The sequence below is a fragment of the Fusarium graminearum genome, chromosome 1 (genome assembly GCF_000240135.3).
Source record: "Fusarium graminearum PH-1 chromosome 1, whole genome shotgun sequence".
Taxonomy (NCBI): Eukaryota; Fungi; Ascomycota; class Sordariomycetes; order Hypocreales; family Nectriaceae; genus Fusarium; species Fusarium graminearum.
The window spans coordinates 2,696,456-2,720,176 of record NC_026474.1 but is presented as its reverse complement, the minus strand read 5'-3'; the positions used below and the strand labels follow the sequence as shown (position 1 = coordinate 2,720,176).

The window sequence follows — 23,721 nt, the reverse complement described above, 5'->3', positions numbered from 1 at the left end:
GTGTCCACTTGCTTCAAAGAAAACATGGCACAGACACAATATAAGAAGAAGTCTTCTTACAGTCAAATCTGCTCGTGCTATGTATATCCATGAATCAGGATATGGGCTATAAATTTGGTGCTCAAGCAATAACTAGGTAGGTATCCATGTTACTGTATGCTCGTCAATCTGCCTCTGTCGAGTCTCATTGCTTAAGAGCATCCCACGTTTTACTCCGCGGTTAGTGGGGTTGATCTTCACAAGGACTCCTTGCTTTGAGTGTCTGAGTGTCTAAGAGTGGGTTCCATTGCTCAGTTGTCAATTGTTTCACCTCAATGCACCTTCCCCTCAGGGAATCAGGAAATTTGGTTGTTAGTTCGACCATGGGAGACGAAATTAGTGAGCCAAATTATGCTACTTTAGACCGAATTGTTAGGTCCTTCTTTCTTACACCCAAAGCTCAATATAACAATGACCTCATTGTGGGAAGCTAGCCACGACATAGCTCTAGTTGACCTACCTACCTTGATATTTATCACACCACAAAATAAACAGAGGCCTTCCACAACCCCTCCTCCTTTTCTCTCAGGCCAAACCTCTCATAGCAATGGAAGTTATCGAGCCCTTGGGGCAGTAGAAGATTTGACTACAGGAGCATAGGAGACAAAATCTCAGGTCAGTTTGTGCCGCTCCAGACTAGGCTATCCATCCCAAAGCTTAGTAGACTTGAGGTCGAGTTTTCTAACGTGCCTCAGACCATGATCCCAAGCCGAGGCCTTGCCAGGGCAGCGCTCTTCGCACCCAGAAGATCAGCAACATCGTTTCTTCTTCGACAGCGGATTAATCAACACACAACACGACGACAACCTCTGAACCGCGCTTGGATCACTACTGCCAACCCCGGAGACCTTGCTTCCGTTCCTCCGATTGCTTCTTCAGAAGACGGTGCTGATAAGAGCGGCCACATCTCGACGGACTCTAACGAGGCCATCCTTTTCTTCGATAACATATTTCCTCTTAAGCTGAGCAGCGTGCTTGTGCGGCCTTGGAAATCAGATCACGATGTCTCCGACCTACTCAAGCGGTTCGAGACATCTTCTTTGGGAGTCCTAGACCCAATCCGCCTTGTCAAGACTGCAATCCCGGAAGACCTACCAATTCGAGTCACCGAGATCCTGCCGCGCTTGAAGGACGGAGGTGCCTATGTCAAATTCAAATACAACGCCAACATAGATCCTGCCGAGATTGAAGCTCAGTTGGGCAAACGGTTGAGGGAAAAGCCGATAAAACCATGGTTTTCCATCTTTCGCCCCGTAAACGCTCGCCTTGTTCAAGGCACACCTTGGCTGGAGGATATGTACAGATACCCTACCAGCTTTGTCAAGATCGAATTTGTGCCGCCATCTCCTGGTATAACTCCCGAAGAGCTCCCTGAAGAGACATTGTACACTCTGTTCCGTAAATACGGAAAAATTGCAGATATTGTACCGCAGCCAACCGACTCAAAGATTACACCGCGATATGCCCACATTCAGTTCCCTGTAACAAGGGATGCGATTACAGCCCGTAATTGTATGCATGGCTTCATCGTGAACGAGATATTAGGAGGTGGCACCAAAGGCACCAAACTTCGTCTTTCTTTCGAGAAGCGTGTCAAGGCCCATAGCATATGGAACTGGTTGAGCAACCATCCTCGAATTGTTGTCCCTGTTGTTGCAGCACTGATCGCTGGTCTTTCAGTATTAATCTTTGACCCGATCAGAGAATTCTTCATCAAGCTTCATATCCAACACTCGTTAGAGTTCAAGGACTCACGTATTTACAAGTGGTTCAAGAAGCAATCGGGCAATTTTGGACTATCACATAAATCGAAGAATGATGACGGCCTCGAGGAAGTCTGGAACCACAGGCGAGACGCAATTGTTGAAGTGCAAGGCTGGCTTGATGAAACCTCTGACACCTTTATCGTCATCACAGGGCCCAAAGGCTCAGGAAAGGTCGAGATGGTCATGGATCAGGCTTTGGAAGGTCGAAAGAATGTGCTCAAGGTTGACTGCAGACGTATTGTTGAGGCTAGAGGAGAGGCCGGTACCATCAAGCATCTAGCAATGGCTGTTGGCTACCGTCCCGTCTTTTCCTGGGCAAACAACATCAGCAGTATGATTGACCTTGCTGTGCAGAGCACCACCGGTGTCAAGGCGGGATTCTCCGAGACTCTCGAATCTCAGCTGAACAAGATCATGCAGACCACCACCGGCGCCCTCAAGGATGTTGCTGTGTCTTCTCGCAGTAAGAAAGATAGCGACTACAAACTGTCTGAGGATGCATGGCTAGAAGCCCACCCAGAGCGCAGACCTGTCGTTGTTGTCGATAACTTTCTCCACAAAGGCGAGGAAAATAGCATCATTTACGACAAGATCGCCGAGTGGGCAGCCACTGTAGTGCAGAACAATATTGCTCATGTCATCTTCCTTACCACAGACACGGCCTACTCGAAACCCCTTGACAAGGCACTCCCTGATCGAATTTTCCGTACCGTTTCCCTCGGTGATCTCGCACCTGAAGTGGCCAAGAACTTTGTTCTTAGTCGCGTAAAGGATCAGCTGGCAGATGATGAAAAGGCACGAAAGGAATTGGGCGACGACGCACCACCAGCGAAGGCACCCATTCCGCGTACCAACATGCGGGAACTCGATCAATGCATTGGAACACTCGGTGGTCGCCTCACAGACTTGGAGTTTCTTGCTCGACGCCTTCGTACCGGTCAGTCTCCCAAGCAGGCCGTGGACGAGATTGTATCCGAGACAGCTACCGACATCGTGCGAATCTTCCTTCTTGGCAAACCGTCCGATATCGACGGCAAGAACTTCTCCTCTCAACAGGCCTGGCATCTTGTAAAATCTCTTGCGAAAAACCCGAAGCTACGTTACAACGAAGTTCTCCTCTCCACGCCATTTTCCTCTGCCGCTCCTGCTGGCTCCAATGCCGATGCTGCTATTGACAGCCTCGTCAGCACTGAGCTTATTGCAGTTAAAACCCATCAGGGTCGCCCTATGACTATCACAGCCAGCAAGCCGCTGCACCAAGCCGCATTCACTGTTCTCCTCCAGGACCGCGTACTCAGCGCCAAGATGGATTATGATACCCTTAACGACGCGTGCAAAGCAGAGGCTCGTTCAATTGAGAAGGTTGAGAACGAGCTAGCATTGCTGGGTACCATGCCTCGACAGCCAGGAGAGACCGCTGGGCGCATCACCTTTTTGCTTCGTAAGCTTGAAGCCAGCCAAGCTAAAATCGCCAAGTGGGATGAGGAGATGATTGCCCTGAAGAAGCTTCTTAGCGAGGAATTCTAAACCAGAGGACCTATCTGATAGCATAAGGTATGGAATAGTTTAGCCATTTATATATAATCTACCTCAAGTTTGGGCCCCATTTCCTGTCGCCTCTGGTTGAGCGCATGATGCTGGTCGTACGTATATCGCGAGCACGATCTAATATCACCTCGGTACTGGGTAGTTCCCACGATACGTAGCTGTCACGTTGCTGTCGGCTTTCAACATCCCTGACAACTCATAACGGGAGATTTGTAGGTGGATCAAATAGCATACTTTCTGTAATTGCAACAATCCTGCATTGAAATTTCATCTCATGAATGGTATACAACAAACTCAACGCGCCCCTCCCTAACCGCACATAAATCATAAAACCGGCCAACAAGACACTCTCCTAGAGAGAAATTCTGACACAAAGAACCAGGCCCTTTCTATGTCTTTTGCAAAGGAATGCGTTCTTAGAAAATGCTCCAACAAGAGTAGTCTTGTTTTGCGCCACAAATTGGAACAAGTTGCGCAATCGTTTATATACTTCCAAAGGTATCATGGACGTTGCCACTATCAGGCCATCATGGACATCTGTGACTGATCTGGTTCTGTGGATTGAGCTGCTATCTCACATCCTTGAGTAAAGAAGATTCGCGAGTCTGTATCGTAATCGTTTGTTATGCTGTAGTAGTTTCCTGTTCACCGTTAACAAAATGGAATATTGAGAAAGGACCAGGGGGGACATACCTCTGGGGACGAACCACATGCCTCCAGCACTGAGGCGGAATGATGCCTCGTTCACGGTAACAAGCACCTTTCCGGTATGCACAAAGAATGCCATGTGCATCTTGCGCGAGTTCTTGGGCCGTTTCTCTGAACCAGCAGGTAGATCGACGACACCTGCGCCCATAAAAGGCGTTGTGAGCGTCTTGGCCATACGGAAAGATACACCTTGAACGTCGCGGGTTTGAATAGCCGGGCCTGATATGGCGATCCGATCATCCATCACCTCCACCGGCTCTTCGTCACCGGGAGGATTCTTCTCATGCTCCGGGTCCCATAGTATCACCTCGCCATTGACAGTACCCGGATCAAGCTCCCAGTCTTCAGGCTCAACGGTTTCAACCTGTCTCGTAGCTTTTGATTTTGCCTTGCCAGGCCGACCTCTCGGTTTTGACGGCTTGGCGCGCACATCCTCTACAGGAGCACGGATGACCTCTTTAATAGTTGAAAGCACGAAGCGATCGCGACCAGAAACGTCCTTAAATTCTTCCTCTTCCTGAACCACCTTGTCACCTGCCCACCAGCTGAGTGGTTTGAACGAATGTCTTCCAGATCTTGTCGTATGTACCTCGTCGACGTCGTGGCGAACAGAGACAAGACCACGCTTTTTGGGTAAAGGAGGCCCGCGCTGAAGCGCCGCGAAAGAGGTCTCTCCAACATCGTCCGCAGCATCCGCAGCCGCTTGCACTTTGGGCTTTCGCCCAGGTCTCCCTCTTGGTTCTTTTGCCTCTGCTGTTGAAGCAGCTTTTGATGGTGCTGATTTAGTCGATTTTGACGGTTTAGGAGCCTCAGTTCGTTGTTTCTTGACCTGTCTCGGTGGCTCTGCTCGTTCTTGTTCTTGCTCCGACTCTTCGTTTTCCTGCTCTTCATTCTCTTCAATCTCCTCCTGCGCAGGCCGTTTCCGTGATGGAGGTACCTTGGACTCCTTCGGTTGAGCAGTATTTTTGGGTTTCCGTCCGGGTCGACCTTTGGCGGGTTTAGTGGTTTCTTGGGGCTCTTCTGGCTCTTCCTCACTGTGTTCCTCCTCGGTAGGTTCTTCCTCGACTATTTTCGCTTTCGGTGGTCTTCCGCGTCGCCCTGGTTTCTTAGGACTTGCGTCTGCTTTTGCTTGGCTAGATTTGGCTGTTGCTTTGGCGGTCTTGGGTACAGGCGCAGGTGCAGGCTCGGGTTCGGATTCAGATTCTGGTTCGGAGCCGTGCGCTGAAGAATGCCCACCCATGTCTTCTACTAGTTGAAGCGACTCATTGAGTAGTTCCACGTCGTCCTCCACCTCATCATCGCCGCCCTCAGGCGCGTCTTCCATCTCTTCCTCGTCTTCGTCTTCGTCCTCGTGAAGTGTGCCATTGGCTCCGTTCGTCGCACGCTTTCCGCGCCCTGTGGGCTTTGATCCAAAATCGATTTTCCTGGTCACGGTATTATCGCGATCTTTCGGGACAGGTGATCGGGCGGGCGATCGACTCGGCGAAGAGAGGTGTTCTAGATTCGGATTTCGTCGAGGGGAAGACAATATTCCAGTCTTTATTGGTGACCGACTTCGAGGCAGAGGGATCATGCTTTTCCTAAGCACAGTCTGAGGACCTGGTCCAAAGCCTAGAGTGGTGTTAGTCCATGGGTTTCGTTACAGTAAGCCTCAGTGAGCGGACTTGTCTCAATATCCATATCCTCGCTGCCTTGGTCGTCATCTTCGTTATCTCCGGTTTCGTCATGATCATCATCTTCTTCATCGTCGTCGAATCTTGGTATAGATATTTCTCTTTCGGGCGAAGAGGAGAGGTCGTCTAAAGGTTGCATGCCATGTTCGTCGCGATTGCCTCTGTCTCTTAGCTCTGCGCCAGTTTTTCTACAAATAAATTAGCACCTGTTTACTGAGTCGCATTGGGGGAATCTCGCGATCCGATATGCGCAACCAGACTTACCGACCACGAACACCAAGAATATTGATATCTTGCGGTTCTTCAACTTCGGTGCGCCTTGCGCCGCCACGAGGGGCTATCATTGTGTATTTTTGTTTCACTCAAGCGGATCGTATGCTATGTCCGTGTAGGATGTGCATAAATTGCTTTTGTGGTTCTGAAAACAGTCCGCGACGTCAAGGGATTTTAGCCGTGAGTTGTAAAGCTACAAAATCAAAAACGGGACTGGACGCGATTGGTGACGCGGGTGGTGTGTGTTGTTGTCGTTTGGTGACTTTTAGCTGTCCCTGTCGCGGGTAATTAGGTGAAGTGGGCTGTAGCTTGGGGTGTGTTTAGAGGGTCGCAGCCCGTTGATTTGGTCCAGTAAAAGCGCTGAACTGGCACAGTGGGTTAAGGTATCATTGAGCAAAAGTCATGACCAACAAACACTTTGGTAGGGTTTTTGATGATGTTATTTACATGGACTTGCTTGTCAGAGGTGAACTCGTGATTCAAGGATCCGAATTGGAATAAGCCTTGCTTCGCTAAGTCCTTTGTTCTTACATGGGTATACTTTGGCAAGACCTGATGCTTTCGGCTCACTGCACATAAGTTACTCTATCGTGGCGTCGTATAAGTGGCTTGCTCTTGAGGAGTATAACTGAGTTGAAACCCGAATTAACGGGTTTCTTCTAGACAATATGATTTATTGGTATTGCCAAAATCACTGTATCATCATTGCAGTACCTGGTTGTGGCTTACACCGAAGCCGACCTAACTTAGGTGGAATAGATCTAAAGTGGATTTAAGGTGCTTAACGCGTCCAGACGCGTCTCCTAAAGACATATCCCATGTCCAACGCCAACCAATTTCTTTACTTTGACATCCAGGTCAACCACTAATACCACAACCACCAATTGTTCCATTCTCCATCATCCAAACCTCATATGCAACAAAACCACAAAAATAATACATAATATTGACTTCAATCACATCATGACAGACTCATCAGTCGAAGACGTCCCCGAGACAACCCGTTCATCCTCAGGAACCTACATCCCACCCTCAGTCCACGACACTGCCCTCATCGCAGGCGAGTCATTCACACACATCACAGCGATCCCTCCTTCGCTTCAACCAACCGACCCTTCAGATCCATCCTCAGCAACACCATGCTGTCTCGGCGTCGATGAAGCCGGCCGTGGTCCTGTTCTTGGCCCCATGGTCTACGGCGTTTTCTTCCTTCCCATCTCCCTATCCGACTCTCTTCTCCGCGAAACACATCACTTTGACGACTCCAAGGTCCTAAAACCTGCTGTTCGCTCTGATCTTATGCGCATTCTATGTACACCTGGCTCAGATCTTTATGAATCGTGCGGTTGGGCTACGGCCTCGTTATCAGCAAGGGACATTGGTGCCAACATGTATCGCCCCAATGCGTACAACCTCAACGCTCAGGCTATGGACGCCACGGTTGATCTCATCAAAGCTGTGTATGCTGCAGGTGTTAATGTGCAGGAGATTTTTGTCGACACCATCGGTCAGCCTGCGGCCTACCAGGCCAAGCTTCAGCGTATATTCCCCACAGTCAAGATCATTGTCGCCAAAAAGGCAGATAGTCTGTACCCCTGCGTCAGTGCTGCCTCGGTTTGTGCAAAGGTTACTCGTGATGCTGCGCTCGAAGTGCTATTCGAAGCGAGAGCAGACGGGGAGGAAAAGGGTGGCGAGGCAATGGCTTGGGGCTCAGGCTATCCATCCGATGGAAACTGTGTGAGCTGGATGAAGAATAATATGCATCCTGTTTTTGGATGGGGTCCTGAATGTCGGTTCAGCTGGGGCACAGCGAAGGACATGCTTGAGGGCAAGGGTAATGGCGTTAAGGTCGAGTGGCCGCTAGACGATGATGGCGAGACCAGCAGAGTCACTGATTTCTTTATCGCAGGAGATAAGAGCAAGGAATCATCGGAGTTGGGCAATTGGTTTGGTACTCCTGCGGACTTGGAAGCATTCTAGATACGATACCCCCTATGATCTACAGCAAACAAATTTGGTGTCGAGGATATGTACATCACGGCATTGATGTCAATGGGACTTTTGTTATTGGAACTTTTTATAGATATTATATCCTATTTGCTATTCATATCTGGCTCAATATGGAGCCACTACTCACAAACTCTTACATATACTTTTAACATCAAATGTCATCAATGTCGTCCTTCTCAGCAGTCGAGTTGGCCTTCTTCCCTCGGCTGTCCAATGTATCCATACTAATGTTGTCGCTGTCCTGGCGCGCAGGCATGCCAACCGCCTGCCTTGCGGTGTCAGAGTTGGCAATAAAATCGCGGAGCTGCTGCTTGGCAATCTCAACACCCTGTGTCATGGCAGCATTGCTCATTGAAAGCATGGGACCAAGCAGGTTAAGTGTGTATGCCAAGTATGTACCTCCGGCCATAACCAGAATAAGGAGGCATAGGAAGGGGTTTCGCAGAACTAGAGAAGGGTTTGTTAGCAAAAGCAAAAAAATATATCCTTATCCAATTCAAACGTACCTGTCAAAATCTCATTCCAGCCAAGAGCAAGGAGCAGGCCATAGAAGTACCACGGAATCTGGGCAACTCCGCCAATGGCTCCACGCTTAGCTTCGACGTATACTCCGTCAGCTGTCTTCTTGAATCGCACAACAAGATCCTGGCGCTTGCCCTCGCTGAGCACTGTCATCTCCTCCTCAAGACTCTTTCCGTCTTCCTCATCGATGCCACCAATTGGTGCTAGGTCTTCCTCGTCGCTGGCCTCAACGCCGCTAGGCTGGGCTCCAACAAAGCCTGGCAGGTCGGGAGGGCCATATGTCTCTGAAAGCCGGAACCTCGAAAGAAGAGGGACAAGGGTGAGAGTAGACTCTCTCGCCTTGGTATAAATTCCCTCGATATCATCAGTAGGGCGCCATATTCTTGGCACGCCAGCCTCATCATATCGGAACTTGTCTTCAAAGTTCTCACGAAGTTTCAAGAGGATGTTGCCCTCCATAACCTCTTCCTCGATCTTCTCCCGGAGAGCATTCCAGCTCTTTCGGCGCAATCGCCATGAACCAATCTCAACTTCCTCACTAGTGGCATCGAAGCTCTTGGCACGCTCGGCAAATCGAACCTCAGCCTCCTTGACGATACCGGTAAAGACCTTCCAGACTCTGTCCCAGAGATCCTTCTCAGTCTCAGGCTTCTCGCCGTTCTCGGGGGCACCGGAACCGCCTCGGCCGCTGCCCAGCTTGTTGAACTCGAGGCCAATGGCATCGCCAAGTCGAGACCTGACCCAACGCTCAACACGGGTCGCAAGTCGTCGCATCTCCTCCTTTCGCAGCTTGGCGCTCTCTTCATCGAGCTCCTTCTCAAAAAGCCTTAACTGTGACTCGAAGTTGGTCCAGGTGACGCCTTCGATAAGCAGACTCTGAGCCTCGACACCAAAAATGTCCAATGTCTTTCGCTTCTCATTGGCAACAATCTCAGCGAATTCATATTGGCCACCAGCCTTTTGTCCAGCCTTGACCTTGTTGGCAACAGCGTCACCGAAAGCAGCAACGCCAGCCTTGTGGGCAGCAGCCAACTGGCTCTGGTAGAGAGATTTGAGACGGGTATCGATCTTGCCCTCAAGCTCGTGTCGCTTGCGAGTGTAGACACCCTTGTGGTAGCGGCTAGCTTGCACCTCGAAAGCCTTGATACACTTCTGACGAGCGTCGTTTCCAGCCAAACCAAGGTCAGGCAGAACAGTTGGAATTCCCAACTTGGATGCTTCGCTCTGCTTCTCCTCAAGTGGGGCAATAATCACATCAAAGTCGATTTGGACTTCCCGTGCAATCTCGTCACAACGGAATTGGGCCAGAAGCTCCTGCTGGGTGGGCAGATCCAGATCCTTGTTGTTCACGATCTGGTCCCAGATACCTTCGGCATATACGGAGAAACCATCGGCGGGAATGCGTCGGTGGTACTCAGAGAGGAAAAGGCCGCCCTCGAGCTCTTGGTCACCGTGCAGACCAGCCTTGCCGTGTCTGTGACCAGCTGTGAATCGAGCACCAAGCTTCTGAACCTCCTCGGTGAACTTATCAGCCTGCAGGATCTTGTGGGGCAGGGCAGCGAAGCCAAAATCGAAGTAGTCCTCGATGCGCGAGCCTTCAAGCCCCTGAGGCTTGGAGAGGGACGACCAAATCTTGGTCAAGTCCTGAATAAGGGTCGTTCGTAGGTTACCAAGGGGAGTGGTGCCGAGGTGATCTCGAATGACGAAGAAGAGTAGAGATCTGGGGGTTGATCTAGAACATTGTTAGTAATCGCGCATACGTGGGCTACTGTGGATGGTCTGGCTTACTGCTTGTCCTTGAGGAAGATCTGCAGGTTGACTTCGAAAACGGTCTTGAGGAGACCCATGTTGGCACCCTGATACAGACCAACCTGGTGCTCCCAGATATTGACGATCAGAACCTCGCTGGTAGCCAGCGCAAACAGGGCACTTTTGCGCTCAAAGTCCTGGTCCTCACCGCGCTCTCGACCATCTGTACCCTCAACGTCCATGACGAGGATGTTCTCCGACATCGGGGTGCCTGCGCTTGTCTCCCGCTTGTTCTTGGACATCCAGATACCCTTTGTGGTTTGCCGACGCTCCGTTTCCGACATGACGGAGAACTCGGTACCAAAGAGGTTGTTGAGCAGGGTGGACTTTCCGGTGGACTGGGAGCCAAAGACGGAAATGAGGTGGTAGTTGAAACCCGAGTCGGCAACATTGGTTTTTTGGAGATACTCGCTGATGTGAGTGCTGTGACGTGTTAGAAGGCATCATGATGGACAAAATGGCGGAGAAAGGAGAGCTTTGTTCTAGACGTACTTGAACTCCTTGTCCTCGTCGATAACCTGGACGCCATGCTCATAGCTTCCAGCCCCCGGCGCCTCGCCGACGGCAGAGAAATGGCCGTTCATGATATGCGATTGTGGTATATATCGAAAAGTGTAAGTGTAGGTATAGTTATTGGTTTTATTCGAGCTCTGGGAGGTGCATCCGTGGAAAAAGTTACGGGTGGCAACCCTCGCTAACTGGGCAAGGTTATGTTAATGTGACGATATAATTTGGAGTAGAGGAGAAAGAAAGAATGAACCACAATCGAGTTTTGGAGAAGAGATAAACCAAAACAGGATCGAGAGTTGTTGGGGCGAATAAAGGCAGTCGGAAGACCAAAAGTTGTGACCACCTGGACAAGACCATGGAGACGAGACCTGATGGGCCAGATCCTTGTGACGAAAGATCCAGTGCCAGTCCAATTGAGGCCGGGGGGGGGGTACGTACCTACTCTACCCTCCAGCTAGACATTTTGTTAGCAGAGGTTCCACCTTGAACCGAACCAGCCTCCTCCTACACCTATCAACTCCTTTTTGTATGCAGGTCAGGTCCTAAGTCAGGGCATTTATTTAATTACATGGAGTCTCGAGATCCATCCCTGCCACATGTTCTGCATCCAACGGGTAGATAGTTGTTGTCGTTAAAAGGCGGTCACACTACCTACCTAACATAGGTAGCCACCGTTGAAGCAGCTGCCCTTTATATCACATGTCATCAACTACTGCACTCTACAAACTCTTGTCTGAATAAAGCATGTGCTTCGTGTCTTCTCTAATCAATCTGCTGGCTTTGTTTTGATACCCAACAGCGGGTTCTTAGCGGGATCGGACCGGTACCACAGCGGATAAGCTGATGAAGCTTGAATCATACATCTCTCAGCCAATCACAAGCCTTTAGCTTGAAGGATGGATGGATGGATGCAACACCCCGCCGAGGGGTAGTCTACGCATCGAGGGGAACTGGTTTGATTATGATATGAGGTTTTGTTGATACAAATTCATCAACGACAATACAACTCACATTCAAATTCTTAACTTTCTCATAATCTTAAACCTGGAAATAGAACTGCCAAAATGTTGCTCAAAGAGACTCACGTCGATGTCCCTATCACTGCCAATGGCAAGGATGGCACTATGCGTGCGTCTTTCCTTCATCTCATCAACTTATAACATCAAAGACTTATACGTGATTAGGCATCTTTGTCTTTCACCCTACAATTCCTGGATACCCCAATGCGTGAGTCTTATGAAATCTACCTAATCCATCCTCCACTGATCAACTATCCAGACGATTCCCAGGCGTGAGTCTCTTCAGTGAGATTTACCAAGGTTAGTATTCAGTCTACTTCTTCACTATACAAGACCCTGGCTTATACCTTCAGTCACCGGTCCTGTGGCTCGCTTTGCCCGCCAGATCGCTGGCCAGGGCTACATCGTTGCCGCTCCTTCATCATACCACGACTTCACAGGTCCCGAGGCTCTCAAGTACGACGCCGAGGACACTGATCGTGGCAACAAATACAAGATCGAAAAGGTGAGTTCATCTTATACGCTGCATTCATCATTTCAGCTCATGCTAATCATATATAGACCCTCGAGTCTTACGACGCTGATTCGTATGCCACTGTCGACTATCTCCTCTCACTTCCCACTTGCACAGGACGCATTGGTTCCACAGGCATGTGCCTCGGTGGTCATCTTGCCGTCCGTGCTGCTGTAAGTATTCTTTCTCAACATCGTTCCATAACTCATGCTGAATATGTCCCAGCTTGATCCTCGCATTTCTGCTTGTGTCGGTTACTTCGCTACTGATATTCACTCTCGCACTCTGGGCCCCTTCGATGCCCCCAACACTTCCTCTACCGCCCCTGCCAACAGCAACCACACTCTGGACCTTTTCCACAAGTTCAAGGGCGAGGTTGCCATGATCTTTGGAGTGAAGGACACCCACGTCCCTGACGCTGGACGTGATCTCATCCGTGCCAAGCTCCGTGAAGCAGGTGTTGTCACTAGCTTCTACGAGTTCGCCTGGGCTCAGCATGCCTTCATCCGTGATGAACTCAGCAAGGGTCGTTACGATCCTGCCATTACCAAGGTCTGCTTCGAGGTTCTGCTAGAGCTCTTTGGTCGTGTCCTCAAGACTGACCTAGGAGCCAAGGACGGCGATGTCCCAGCACCAGAGCACGATTGTTAAGTAAAAGCTCAATCAATACGTATCACGACAAAAGAATGAAACATTGTTTAACAGATATATGTGTAAGGTGTAATAATAATCTAGATTCTTTACTTCGTGAAAATGAGAGCTGCTGATTTGCAGTCCTTGAATAACCTTCATAAACCGGTACACCTGCCCAATTTTTATGTGAATAAACCAATCTTAGTAGTAAAAAACGAGATGACTGTCCTAGTCTCTCAAGTACACCGAATGCCAACATAGAAAAATCCAATCCCGACCCAAATGACGTCCTCAATATTACTACTATCAATACACCATGTTCAGCCGTCACGCTTCTTCTGAATCAGTTCCAGGTCCACTAGCGCTGGGGAGCGGGAGGTGGTCCTTGAGGAGGTGGTCCAGATGGTCCCTGGCCGGGTCGTTGCATAGGATGGGCGGTGTTGTATTGGTTGCTGCTACTGGCATAGGGTTGGTAACCTTGAGAGCCCTGCTGTGAGGATCCAGGAGCGAGGTTGGAGTGGTAGGGTGTTGAGCCCATACCAGTCTCGGCCTCCTCATCGAAGGGGCCATGGTTGGCGCTGCGAGGACTTGCTTGCGTCAATTGGATGCTAGCCCGAGGAGCTGTCTCGAGTGACAGTGAAGGAACAGCTTCACCAGCCTTGCGGCGACCGCGAGTGCTCTCACGCTTGAGATCCGTACGCAAGGTCTCAATATCTCTACCACGGTGCATGTCGTCGTGGCCATCCAGTGTGCGGTTATCGCTATTGTCCCAGACACCAAGGCCAGCAGCGGGAGGGCGTGAGTTAAAGCCTTCAGCAGCTGCTGCCTCCGCCTCAGCAGTGTTCTCCTGCTTTGAAGTTGGCACCAGGCGAGCTTCATCGGTGGCCTTGGCGGCATCATCACGGCTCTTCTTGGCAAATTCGTCGGTGACAGAGACTGAGTATGTAGGGTTGGTGGGTCCGCCAAGAGTCTCACCACCACCACCAGGAGCAATAAGAGGAACCTTCTTCAGGGCCAGAGCCAGGGCACACATGAACTTGGAGCGACGGCTGGAACGGACGGAGTCGTTGTGCCAGTTGGACTTGTGAGCGATAGTAACATAGAGCAGAAGTTTGTCGAGGTTACCAACACCACCGACGCTGATGCTAAGATCGGGCTGGAAGTCACGGGCATTCTCGGGCAGACGGACGAACTTCTCCATCTCAAGGCGGAGCAGCTCAATATCCTCGAAAGATGTATCAAATGAAACGTTGACTTCGACGGTCTCGTGCATGGATCTGCTACGAGAGATGTTCTCAATCCACATGTTGTTGAGTTGAATGTTGGGGATCTGGACGGTCTGCATGGTGTCAAGGCGGTGGAAGACAGAGTACAAGAGAGAGATCTTGTTGACAACCATCCTAGTGCTGGTGATATCGACACGGTCACCGACATCGTAAGGGTGCTTGACGAACAGGAAGATACAAGAACCGAGGAACTCCTGGGCAGTAACCGCGAAGATGAAGGAGAGTGAGAGAAGGGTGGTTCCGGCAGTGGTAAGGGTTGCAATGAAACTGCTCTGGAAGAAGGCAACTGGAAACACGTTAGTTAAGACACAGAGACAGGTCGGTTTCGTACTTACGGAAAACAAAGATGACAACCAGTAGGACAACGACAAGAAGGATCTTATCGAAAGCCTGAAGAGCTTGACCAATATCCTTCATGCCTTCAGCGATGGCCTTTCGCTCGGTACCGATCTCAACCGTTTTTCTAACCATCTCGTCGAGACTGATGTCACCGTTATCGTCGCCATCGATCATGAAGAATGCCTCCTCAGCCTCATCCTTGTAAGCGGGTCCAAGAACTTCCTGGAAATCGTCCAGAGTGAGTGACTCGTGACCCTCGACAACATAGGACATCCAGATACGGCGACCCATGGCCTCAGATGACTTGTTCTTCTCAAGAGCTTCGATAACGATGGAATGGGCCGAGTTGGGGTTGAAGACTTGCTTACCAGCGATCTCAGAGGCGAGATTACCGAAGACGGAAGCGACCTTGTCTCCAACCTTGCCAACTTCTCCGATGAGCTTCATGGGAGTGGCAGAGCCATTTCGCTTGTGACCCTTCTTACCACGAAGCATCACCTCAATGCTATCGTTGATGATGGCGTCTTCATCGGAGAATTCTTGGCAGTGCAGAGGGAAGAGAGTGCGAGAGGCATCGAAGAGAAGACCGAGGAGATGAACCTCTCGCTTGGACTCCTTGATACGATTGGCGAATGAACGCTGGTGGTACGAAATACCAATGAGCTGCACAATTGCCTTTTCACCAAGGAAGACGGCGGAAGAGACGAAGAGAGCTCCCAAGACACGACCCATGGTACGGACCCAAGGGACATAAGTCTTGCTTCTATCCTCATCTTGCCACAAGTTCTTGAAGGTGACGTACGAAGCCAGGGCCCAGAAGAAGAAGGAGAATGGGAGAATGAGGTTTCCAAGAACAGTTGCATACTTGCGAGTGCCCTTGCTGACGACTCCAGTAAAGAACATGAAGATGGATGGCAAGAACCATGCAACTACCTTGGCAGCCCAGCAAGACAACCACATGATGAGAACCCAAAGGAAGATCTTGAAGAGAGGAGGGCCGTCATCGCCGGCTCGGTCTCCATCATTATTGAATTTGCCGATAGGGAGGGCGTCCTTCTTGCCAATAGCAGACATGACAATCAGAGGAATGGCCAGGAGAAGACCAACGGGAACGACGTATACAAGATATCGAGTGACAACAGAAAAGTTAATGATCTTGTTGTAGAGTCTGCCCATTGCGTTCAATGAGGCATCATCTCCTCCGGTACCAGTACGGGCGAGGCCCTCGCCCATTCTTCGTCGACGTCCGCGATGTCCATGGGATGAATTGAGGTTCTCTTTTTCGGTGGGAGAGGAGCTGTCGTCGGGGCTCATGGGCGATCCCATATCGGCTCTTCGAAGTCCGCTACGGGTAGAGACATTGCTCTTGACCGTGGTGAGCTGGATACCTTCCATATCGTTCGCGTTGTTGCTGTTGCTTCCACCAAGAGGGACAAAGCCTGAGTGGGAGTGGCGCGAGTTGCGAGGGGAGAGCGAGACGTGGCGGTTGACCATTCTCGGACTCAATTATATATCGAACTCCTACCAGGGAGTCGAAGGCGCGGAGATATTCGAGGATGAGAGTCGAATATTCCGAAGGTGCTGGATGTGATTGACTCGTCGGGTCAAGTCAAGCGGATGATGAAACCGATAGTCGTTTTAGGATATGAAAATCTGGGAGTGCTAGGCAGGGAGTGAGACGGCGGTAGGATATCAAATCCTTAGTCGCAATGATCGTCTCTTGAAGAGTCTTGTGAGGTCCTGCAGGGGGTAAAATAGGAAAAGGGATAATTATCTATCTGCTGGAGACTGGCTCGAGCTAGATGATGCCGAGAGGCAGGTTGGGGGGCAATGATGAATGCCGATGATGTATGTAGTGGATTCAAGGAAACAAATGCAGACAAAGCGCTACAACAATCCGATGGTCATACAATTCTCTTTTCCTAGAATGCTTTCTTTGACAGAAAAAACGAAGGTTGGAACTGATCTGCCGTCTTTCTCCAGCGAAGAACGGACAAGAACAGAACAGGTTGGTTGTGTGGTTGGTGCTATATCTATCTAGGTAGGATAGACAAAACTGAGGAACGAGAGAGACGAGACCTAGGAAACAAAAAGATGGGAATGGGAAGCGATCTAAAAGGACAGGATTTGGGAAGAGGCTAGAGGGGAGGCCCGGGGTGGTTATAGGGAAACTGGAACGAGCGTCTTGTTGTGGAGAATGAAGAGGGAAAAGAAAGTTGAGATGCGAGAAAGAAGAGCTACAGCAGAGTTGAAGTCAATCAATCGTCCATCAACGAACGAGATTTCTGGGATCATGGATTGGGTGGAGGTTCCCTGCTCCTTCCCTGTCAGTGCTGCTTGGGTAGGTACGGAGTACCTGTGCTCAAGCTCATGTGAGTGTGAGTGTGAAGGGGCACTGTGCTCAGGCCTGTGGGCAGGGCAGTTGGATTTCTACAGTGAGAGTGATTAATTACTACAGTCAGTTAGGTCTGTTTCTATTTGAGGTTTGTTCCGCCTTGCTATCCAAGCACATCCTGGGAATACCAAGCCGGGACTCACAAACCGACAGTCCCGTAATGGTCTGGCTCGCGAAAGGGGCGCTCGTGGGTTCATGTCCAACTACTAAATAATAATAAAAAAAGTCTTGGGTAGTCTCCAGTGCTTCCATCGGCCACAACCTAGCGGGTCAGAGGTCAAAGTCCCTGAGGAAGGGGGCAATTGTTATCCACAGGCGAGTGAGCCACACTTTCAGGTTTTTCTCTACCTTTTTCCTCTTTGTAGCCAAGTCGCACAGCTACATTAATGCTCATTGGGCCTTTTTGGTGGCCTCTCCCGTACTGTACTGGAGCAAGAGCCCTACCAGCTGAAAGGATCCGCGACAGGGTCCCCAGACACGCTGCGGGCTCCTTGAATTTTCTTTCCCTTGACCGGACTTTCTTCCATTTTCCCCTTCACTTTCATCTGCCTTTACTGTACATATGTAGGTGCCGGCCTTTCAGGGGCACCCGGACCCTCCCAATTGAGCCATATCCTCCAATGGCAGACCTCTAAAACGACGTTTTACAACGCCGGGCCAGGGGGAGGCGCCGCCCCTGGCAGCCACAGACAGCCATTGACAGGTCCGAAATGCCCCCTTTGTTTCACGTCTCCCAATCGGGCTCGACGACTACGCGGCCAAAGAGCCAAAGAAAAACTCGGACTGGACGAACGCCTGGGCGATTCTAGGTTCGCGAATACAGTGCAGCTTACTCTATAATTTAACTTGACAGGAATAATACAAGATCAGGCAAGACATGGATGACATTGACTCTGGTACGAACCGAATGCAACGAACGGGCAGGCAAGCACAGGTAAATAAGAATGCATGACATTTAAGTTTTCCTGGCAACTGCACAGCAACAGCCCATCATCTTACACCGCAATGCTACAGCAATTATGGCGACACGACATGGCCATTGGCATGCCCCAAGGAGATGGAGACAGCAGATTCGATACGAGAGCGAAAGGTAAAGTCATCGTTCGGCTAATAAGTTAATAATAACCGTATCTTCTCCATATTTATTCCACCTTTTTCTTATCCACTGCGAAAAGCTTCAACTAGCCCAGAGTCCAGCTCTCTTCTCCCGTCATGGAAAAGATGGACCCGATAATATATGAGATCTCAGGTGGTCCATCTCCCGATCCCACATCGAGAGCTGATGTTTCTCGATCACAGTGAAACACTCACTGTACGAACACTGCCCTTTTCTGTAGTGTTCCTGGTGTTGAATTGGGTGACATTGAACACCGTTTGTTCAACAAGCCTGTCTATCAGCGACATAACAAAAGTTTCTTTGTTTTTGTTTTTTTCGCAACAAGACGCAACGGGCGGCTTCATAATTTCGACACTAACAATTAACCTTTTGACCCTTCAACGGCTCAACTTCCCCCTTCGTGTTTTTCAACGCCTGGCTTAGGTAGGCTAGCACCTCTTCGAACCGCGTCTAACGTTTGACTTTGACGCGCAACCTACTCCCGCAGTCAAAACAAAAGACAAGACGAAACAAGCCAACCTTTTTTTTTTCCCTCACCATTTTAGGAACTTCTAGCGTCTAGTTACGCCACCATAAAAATAACCACGAATTCTTGTTGATGGTCGTAGTAGTGTAGATCTATTCCAACAGCGTCAACACTGGCATTGACATAGGTATGATACTGATTCAATGCTCAGGGAGAGAGCCGTTATCTAACACTTGTCATGAATCATGTTTCAAAAAATCACTGAAATTCATGATCTAGTGATATTTTTCTACTAACAAAATCTTGGAAATACTATCTAGAGATGGAGTGATAGCTGGCCCCTCGCCCCTCTATGTTGCCACCGGCTGAAAAAAACAAGAAACCGAATCACGATAGAACAGTGGTTCAACTGCAAAAATCAGTCCTGCAGCTCCTGCAGACACGAATTGACTGGTTCCAGTTAGTTTCTAACAGCGTGCCGAGTCAGAATGGAAATAACAGTTTATAGCATGGAAAAGAAATAAATAAAAACGTTCGCTAGTTGACAGGTATCCCGCACTGACTTCTCCTACAGAGAATCGAATTCAAGTAAAGGTTTCAGTCTTAAATATTTGCTTCTGTTTTTTCTCGGAAGAGTTTCGCAATTATTCGGTGCCAGTTGTTGTGGTAGTAAATTACTCTACATGTATAGATGGTTATGAAACCGTTCTTGCAGCCCCCTTTACTCTCGCAACGCGACACATAATTGGGGTTTCTCAACGAACGATACACTGTGTTGCTCTACACTGTTATCGCTGCACTGTCTGTCAGGGTCCGAATGTCCAGGTCGTCTTCTGTAATGCAACCCTCTGACCGACCAGTCCTGGTCCTGGACCTGGGGAGCACCAGCAGCCTGGGTCAACAACTCGCTTCAAAGCAACGACATTTCTTACTTGTTCTTTACAAAACTTCAACTCAACCATCAACAAAAAAATATTGAACATTGATATCGACATTTTGCCATCATCAGACTCCCCTTCTAACCGCTGAACCCTTAATGTCTCACCATCTTCCCACAGCACCCATGTCCTGCCATCCACCAGCATGCCCATGATCAACTACGGAAACACCCTCCACATCGCAATGTCGATCTCATTATCCGTCTGGAATCCACGTCGGTCGATCATCAACAACCACGTCTCCGCTACGAGCAGGAAGAGGTCAGTGAGAATGCAACGTGATCTGATCGATCACGCATCCCCCCGGAAAAGCTCGACCGTGCTGTGCTCGTCAATCCAGTACTGTAACAACGCCCCCAGCTCGTATTTCTGTCATGACATGTCGGATCTCGATATCAGATCGCGAAAAATGAAGCGAGGCAGTGTATGTCGTCACTTGTAACACTCGTATTGCGATGATAAGCGCGCGGTACAAAACACCATGACGATAAATATGAATCCGCCAGAACTGTGCTAGGTGGTTTTTAGTGTCTGCAACCTCGGCCTCGGCCACTTTGCCAATGCTTCCTGATCCAGAATGACAACCGCTCTTCCGGCATTCTTTCTAGCCTCTTTCTCTCACCCAAATGCTGATCAATGGACAACAACAAAGTGGAGATGCCGATCACTCTTCTTGTCTTTTGTTTCGTGGGGCACAAATCCCAAGTTCAGTTGATGACGGAATTTCGGGGTCTCACCAAAAGCCAGGACGGTCCGTTTCGATAGTCCAGTTCAGCTCAGATTTCCATAGTCCACATGTGGGTGTTTGTTGTAAAGTCGGCTCACGGCCTTGACGACATCACTAAGCAGTTACTAAAGAGCTCGGCGAATTTCCACTTCAGCTTGGCTTGTTGGGTTCTGATGAGTTGCTCATTAACTAACAACCCATGTAAGGGTTCAAGGGACTGAAAGTGGCAGAAACAACATAGCTGCGGTCGTGATGACTTGTTCCTCTGACGTCACATCATCTAAGACATTCAGCTCGTCCACTACTAGCGTTAGTGGGTTGGGGAATTCATCTCCTTTCAAATAAAAGACAGACATTGATCCAATATCATTTCGCTTGCTACTTTGTCGTGCAGGGTATCATAAAGTGCAGTACAGTACGACAGCAGTACATGCTAACCAGACAGTTGCTCCAAATCATATCATCCCAATCAAATTCAAAACGCCAGAGTCGTGATATCACTCGCTCCACATCAAAAAAATCAGCCTCATCTTGTCGCCTGAACTCCTGACGTAAGTCCAATGGTATCCTTTAGCTCGACTTTCGCCTTGTCGTTCTCGTACCCGTAGTCGCTGCCGTGGCTGTCTTCCGGCTCGCCAACTGTGTCAAACTGATATAATGGATCCAGCCTGGCTTCCCGCTGGAATAAAATCCATCTCCTGATCCACCAGGGAAGGACTTTGGTAACTTGGTATCTCATAAACACGCGTGTCGGTACTGCAAAGATGTAATCCAGCTCCTCTAGCGTACGTTGCTTCGTCTCCGGTAAGAACAAGAATATCATGACCAGAGCAATGATGTTGAAGCCAGCGTACATCGCAAAAGCACCGATGGCGTGTAACCTGGCCAATATCAATGGGAAAGTGATGGACAGAACTGCTGCCCAGAATAGACATGTTGCTACAGCCCATGACATGCCCACTTCACGATGCGACAAGGGAAACACCTCGGCCGAATAAGTGAAAGGCACGGGTCCCTCTCCGGGCGAGTAAAATGCTGCGAAGAGATAAACGAAGAGAGCCACCAGTGCCATGTGGAGTCCACCCGTACCCGGAATCAATGTACACAGGCCTGCTGCAAGCAATGTCCATGCCATCTGAGGAAACGTAAAGAGCAGCAGAGATCGCCGGCCAAAGGTATCTATCGTCCATATCGCAGGCCATGCAAAGACGAAATTGACCAGACCAAACCCCATCGATGCCAGCAGAGCCTCGTTATCGGTGGCTCCGGCGTCTCGAAAGACGCTTGTCGAATAAAAGGCAATGATGTTGATACCGCACATCTGTTGGGCAATCATAACCACAAAGGACGCCAAAGTGGCTCGTCGCACACGGGGTATCGTAAAGAGTTCAATAAAGCGTTTCGCATAGTTTCCTTGTCCGATGAACTCGAGCTCGACTTCAAGTTGTGCATGAATATAGTACAGATCGCGAGCGGCCTGTACCGGGTGGTTTCGCAGTCGTAACAAGGATTTCATCGCATCACCATAGCGGTTCTTCTTCATATACCAACGAGGAGACTCTGGGCAAAGGTAAATCAAGCACATCAAAGGTACAGCTGGAATGAAAGCCGAGCCTAGTTGGTATCGCCATGCATTGTGGCCAATTTTTGTTACGGCAACATTTGCACAGGTTCCGAGAAAGATGCCAAAAGCCGTCCACATTTGCCAGCTCATCACAAAGGCACCTCGGATCGGAGCAGGAGAGTTCTCGGCAGCGAAGATGGGAACTATCAAAGCAAGTTAGTTTTTTGAGTAGACAGCATGCCATATATATAGAAGACTTGCCTGTTGAAGCCTTGGTACCCATGCCGATACCAAGAAGTATGCGACACGCAAAGAGCTGCCTCCAACTATTACAAAAAGCACTTCCAATTACGGGCCAAAGGCAAAAATTGGCCGAAAAGAATATTGTGCCGCGACGGCCAAAACGCGAGTTGAGAGGATCCGAGAGCCAGCAGCCAAAAAGAGCGGTCCCGATATAAGGCGCTGAGTTGACAAGACCGACGAGTAACTTGTCATGTATACTATCGCCGCCAATGCCGAAAGCATACGGAAACTCGAGGTTGGCACCGTTTGAGCCTGTCTGGTCCCAACCTTGCACAGCGGCGCCGATAGAGCACGTTGCAACGGTCAAGTAAAGAACAAAGGGAACTCGCCACTTGTGAAGGATCTCGTCTCTGAGGGCTTGAACCTCTTCATCGTTTAGCTTTTCGTCTCCTTCAATGTCCTCATAGCCGGTGGGATCCTGGGCGACAAGAGCACCCTTGCGGATGAGAGGGCGATAATGGTCGAGGTCCTTTTTGCGGCAGAAGTCGTCCACATCGGCCAAGAGTCTTGCTCGGGGAAGCCCCCAGAGAGGATTCTTGATTCTTGGTGATGTTAGTGGTGAATTTGACGAAACAGTTTTTCGGGTGGACGTACTTGGCTTCAACGTTTGCATGCAGGTTAACATAAGCTTCTGATGGACGCCGTGCATGTTCGATCATGGAGCTAGAAGGATATTCGTTTGTGGTCCTTGATAGACTGGAGGGAATTGATCAGCATGGGGATCGGCAATACATGAGTTGTAGTATGAGCATGGGTAGAGTCCATACCGCTCTATGTCGTCTTCGCCGCGATTCGGCGCCATGTTGTAAAAGAGATGACCCAATTAGTGGCGGCACGAGTGCACTTGATTTGAAGATGAGAAAGGGCCGTTGCCCAAGAGTAAAGATGACCGAAACCAGACGCAAGTAAATGGTGAGAGCCGCTTGGGCTTAAGCTTTTGGGTGGCCGAGGTAGATGAGCGTTAGATTGATTGTCGCGACCGTTGAGATGAGATGAAATGACGATGATTCCTAACGGGTGTCGTCGGGCGATCGCCTCTCGAATGTGGGGTTGGAATGAGATGAATCGAGGCACAGTCAAAGCAGACAGAGAGAGAAAGAGCAAGGATTGTTTGGCTGTCGCAGAGTATAGAATATGCGTGATGAGGGTTATTAAGACACCGGAATCAACCGCGCAGGTGATTTCGAATGATTTGACGTGGGTATTGGTTGAGAAAGTTTGAAGGAGGCAAAGTTGAGTCGAAGGATCCAGGCCCTTTCCTCTGTTTGTCGTCGGTTAGTTTATGCGACGAACCCAAAAAGTCGTCTTTTAGGACCTATGAATCGAAAACTGGAAGGGCGAGACTTGGAACTACCTAATCGATGGCAGCAAGTTATCCTGAAGCGGATCGGATATTCAGCTGGAGACAGGTCTTAATCAATTAATCAGTCAGTTAATCAACAATGAAGAATAATCAAGAGAGGGAATGCGGCGTTCGGCTGCGCTTTATTCGGGCTTTGGCGGGTGTGCTTGAAGACGGGGAAGAAAAGACCAGGGTCCGGGTAGTCTAAATGGCAAGGATT

The 23,721-nt window shown here is 49.5% G+C and overlaps 9 protein-coding genes across 9 annotated transcripts; 3 read left to right on the top strand and 6 right to left on the bottom strand.

Moving 5' to 3' along the window:
* Positions 1 to 543: 543 nt before the first annotated feature.
* On the top strand, positions 544 to 3,366 carry FGSG_00836 (uncharacterized protein). Its single transcript, XM_011318251.1, has 2 exons — positions 544 to 654; positions 735 to 3,366. Exon 2 carries the CDS (start codon positions 738 to 740, stop codon positions 3,330 to 3,332), a length of 2,595 nt encoding a protein of 864 aa, XP_011316553.1. The 5' UTR covers positions 544 to 654; positions 735 to 737; the 3' UTR covers positions 3,333 to 3,366.
* Positions 3,367 to 3,976: 610 nt separating this feature from the next.
* FGSG_11834 (uncharacterized protein) lies at positions 3,977 to 5,385 on the bottom strand (the record flags this gene model as incomplete). The annotated part of the gene is made up of 2 exons (XM_011318250.1): positions 3,977 to 3,981; positions 4,047 to 5,385. The coding sequence occupies 2 exons, from the start codon at positions 5,383 to 5,385 to the stop codon at positions 3,977 to 3,979; spliced, it is 1,344 nt and encodes a 447-aa protein (XP_011316552.1).
* A 287-nt stretch (positions 5,386 to 5,672) lies between these two features.
* On the bottom strand, positions 5,673 to 6,078 carry FGSG_11833 (uncharacterized protein; the record flags this gene model as incomplete). The annotated part of the gene is made up of 2 exons (XM_011318249.1): positions 5,673 to 5,922; positions 5,999 to 6,078. The coding sequence occupies 2 exons, from the start codon at positions 6,076 to 6,078 to the stop codon at positions 5,673 to 5,675; spliced, it is 330 nt and encodes a 109-aa protein (XP_011316551.1).
* Positions 6,079 to 6,970: 892 nt separating this feature from the next.
* FGSG_00834 (ribonuclease H2 subunit A) lies at positions 6,971 to 7,987 on the top strand (the record flags this gene model as incomplete). Its single annotated transcript, XM_011318248.1, has 1 exon — positions 6,971 to 7,987. The coding sequence occupies one exon, from the start codon at positions 6,971 to 6,973 to the stop codon at positions 7,985 to 7,987; it is 1,017 nt and encodes a 338-aa protein (XP_011316550.1).
* Positions 7,988 to 8,027: 40 nt separating this feature from the next.
* On the bottom strand, positions 8,028 to 11,069 carry FGSG_00833 (SEY1 protein). Its single transcript, XM_011318247.1, has 4 exons — positions 10,841 to 11,069; positions 10,328 to 10,771; positions 8,524 to 10,271; positions 8,028 to 8,464 (listed from the first exon to the last, which is right to left on the bottom strand). The coding sequence occupies exons 1-4, from the start codon at positions 10,930 to 10,932 to the stop codon at positions 8,169 to 8,171; spliced, it is 2,580 nt and encodes an 859-aa protein (XP_011316549.1). The 5' UTR covers positions 10,933 to 11,069; the 3' UTR covers positions 8,028 to 8,168.
* An 838-nt stretch (positions 11,070 to 11,907) lies between these two features.
* On the top strand, positions 11,908 to 13,042 carry FGSG_00832 (uncharacterized protein; the record flags this gene model as incomplete). The annotated part of the gene is made up of 6 exons (XM_011318246.1): positions 11,908 to 11,986; positions 12,043 to 12,085; positions 12,137 to 12,177; positions 12,231 to 12,382; positions 12,439 to 12,564; positions 12,617 to 13,042. Exons 1-6 carry the CDS (start codon positions 11,923 to 11,925, stop codon positions 13,040 to 13,042), a joined length of 852 nt encoding a protein of 283 aa, XP_011316548.1. The 5' UTR covers positions 11,908 to 11,922.
* A 65-nt stretch (positions 13,043 to 13,107) lies between these two features.
* On the bottom strand, positions 13,108 to 16,143 carry FGSG_00831 (uncharacterized protein; the record flags this gene model as incomplete). Its single annotated transcript, XM_011318245.1, has 2 exons — positions 13,108 to 14,596; positions 14,646 to 16,143. The coding sequence occupies 2 exons, from the start codon at positions 16,141 to 16,143 to the stop codon at positions 13,383 to 13,385; spliced, it is 2,712 nt and encodes a 903-aa protein (XP_011316547.1). The 3' UTR covers positions 13,108 to 13,382.
* A 4,338-nt stretch (positions 16,144 to 20,481) lies between these two features.
* FGSG_11832 (uncharacterized protein) lies at positions 20,482 to 21,921 on the bottom strand. Its single transcript, XM_011318244.1, has one exon. The coding sequence runs from the start codon at positions 21,875 to 21,877 to the stop codon at positions 20,819 to 20,821; it is 1,059 nt and encodes a 352-aa protein (XP_011316546.1). The 5' UTR covers positions 21,878 to 21,921; the 3' UTR covers positions 20,482 to 20,818.
* An 84-nt stretch (positions 21,922 to 22,005) lies between these two features.
* On the bottom strand, positions 22,006 to 22,818 carry FGSG_11831 (uncharacterized protein; the record flags this gene model as incomplete). The annotated part of the gene is made up of 3 exons (XM_011318243.1): positions 22,006 to 22,059; positions 22,209 to 22,701; positions 22,754 to 22,818. 3 exons carry the CDS (start codon positions 22,816 to 22,818, stop codon positions 22,006 to 22,008), a joined length of 612 nt encoding a protein of 203 aa, XP_011316545.1.
* Positions 22,819 to 23,721: the final 903 nt, after the last annotated feature.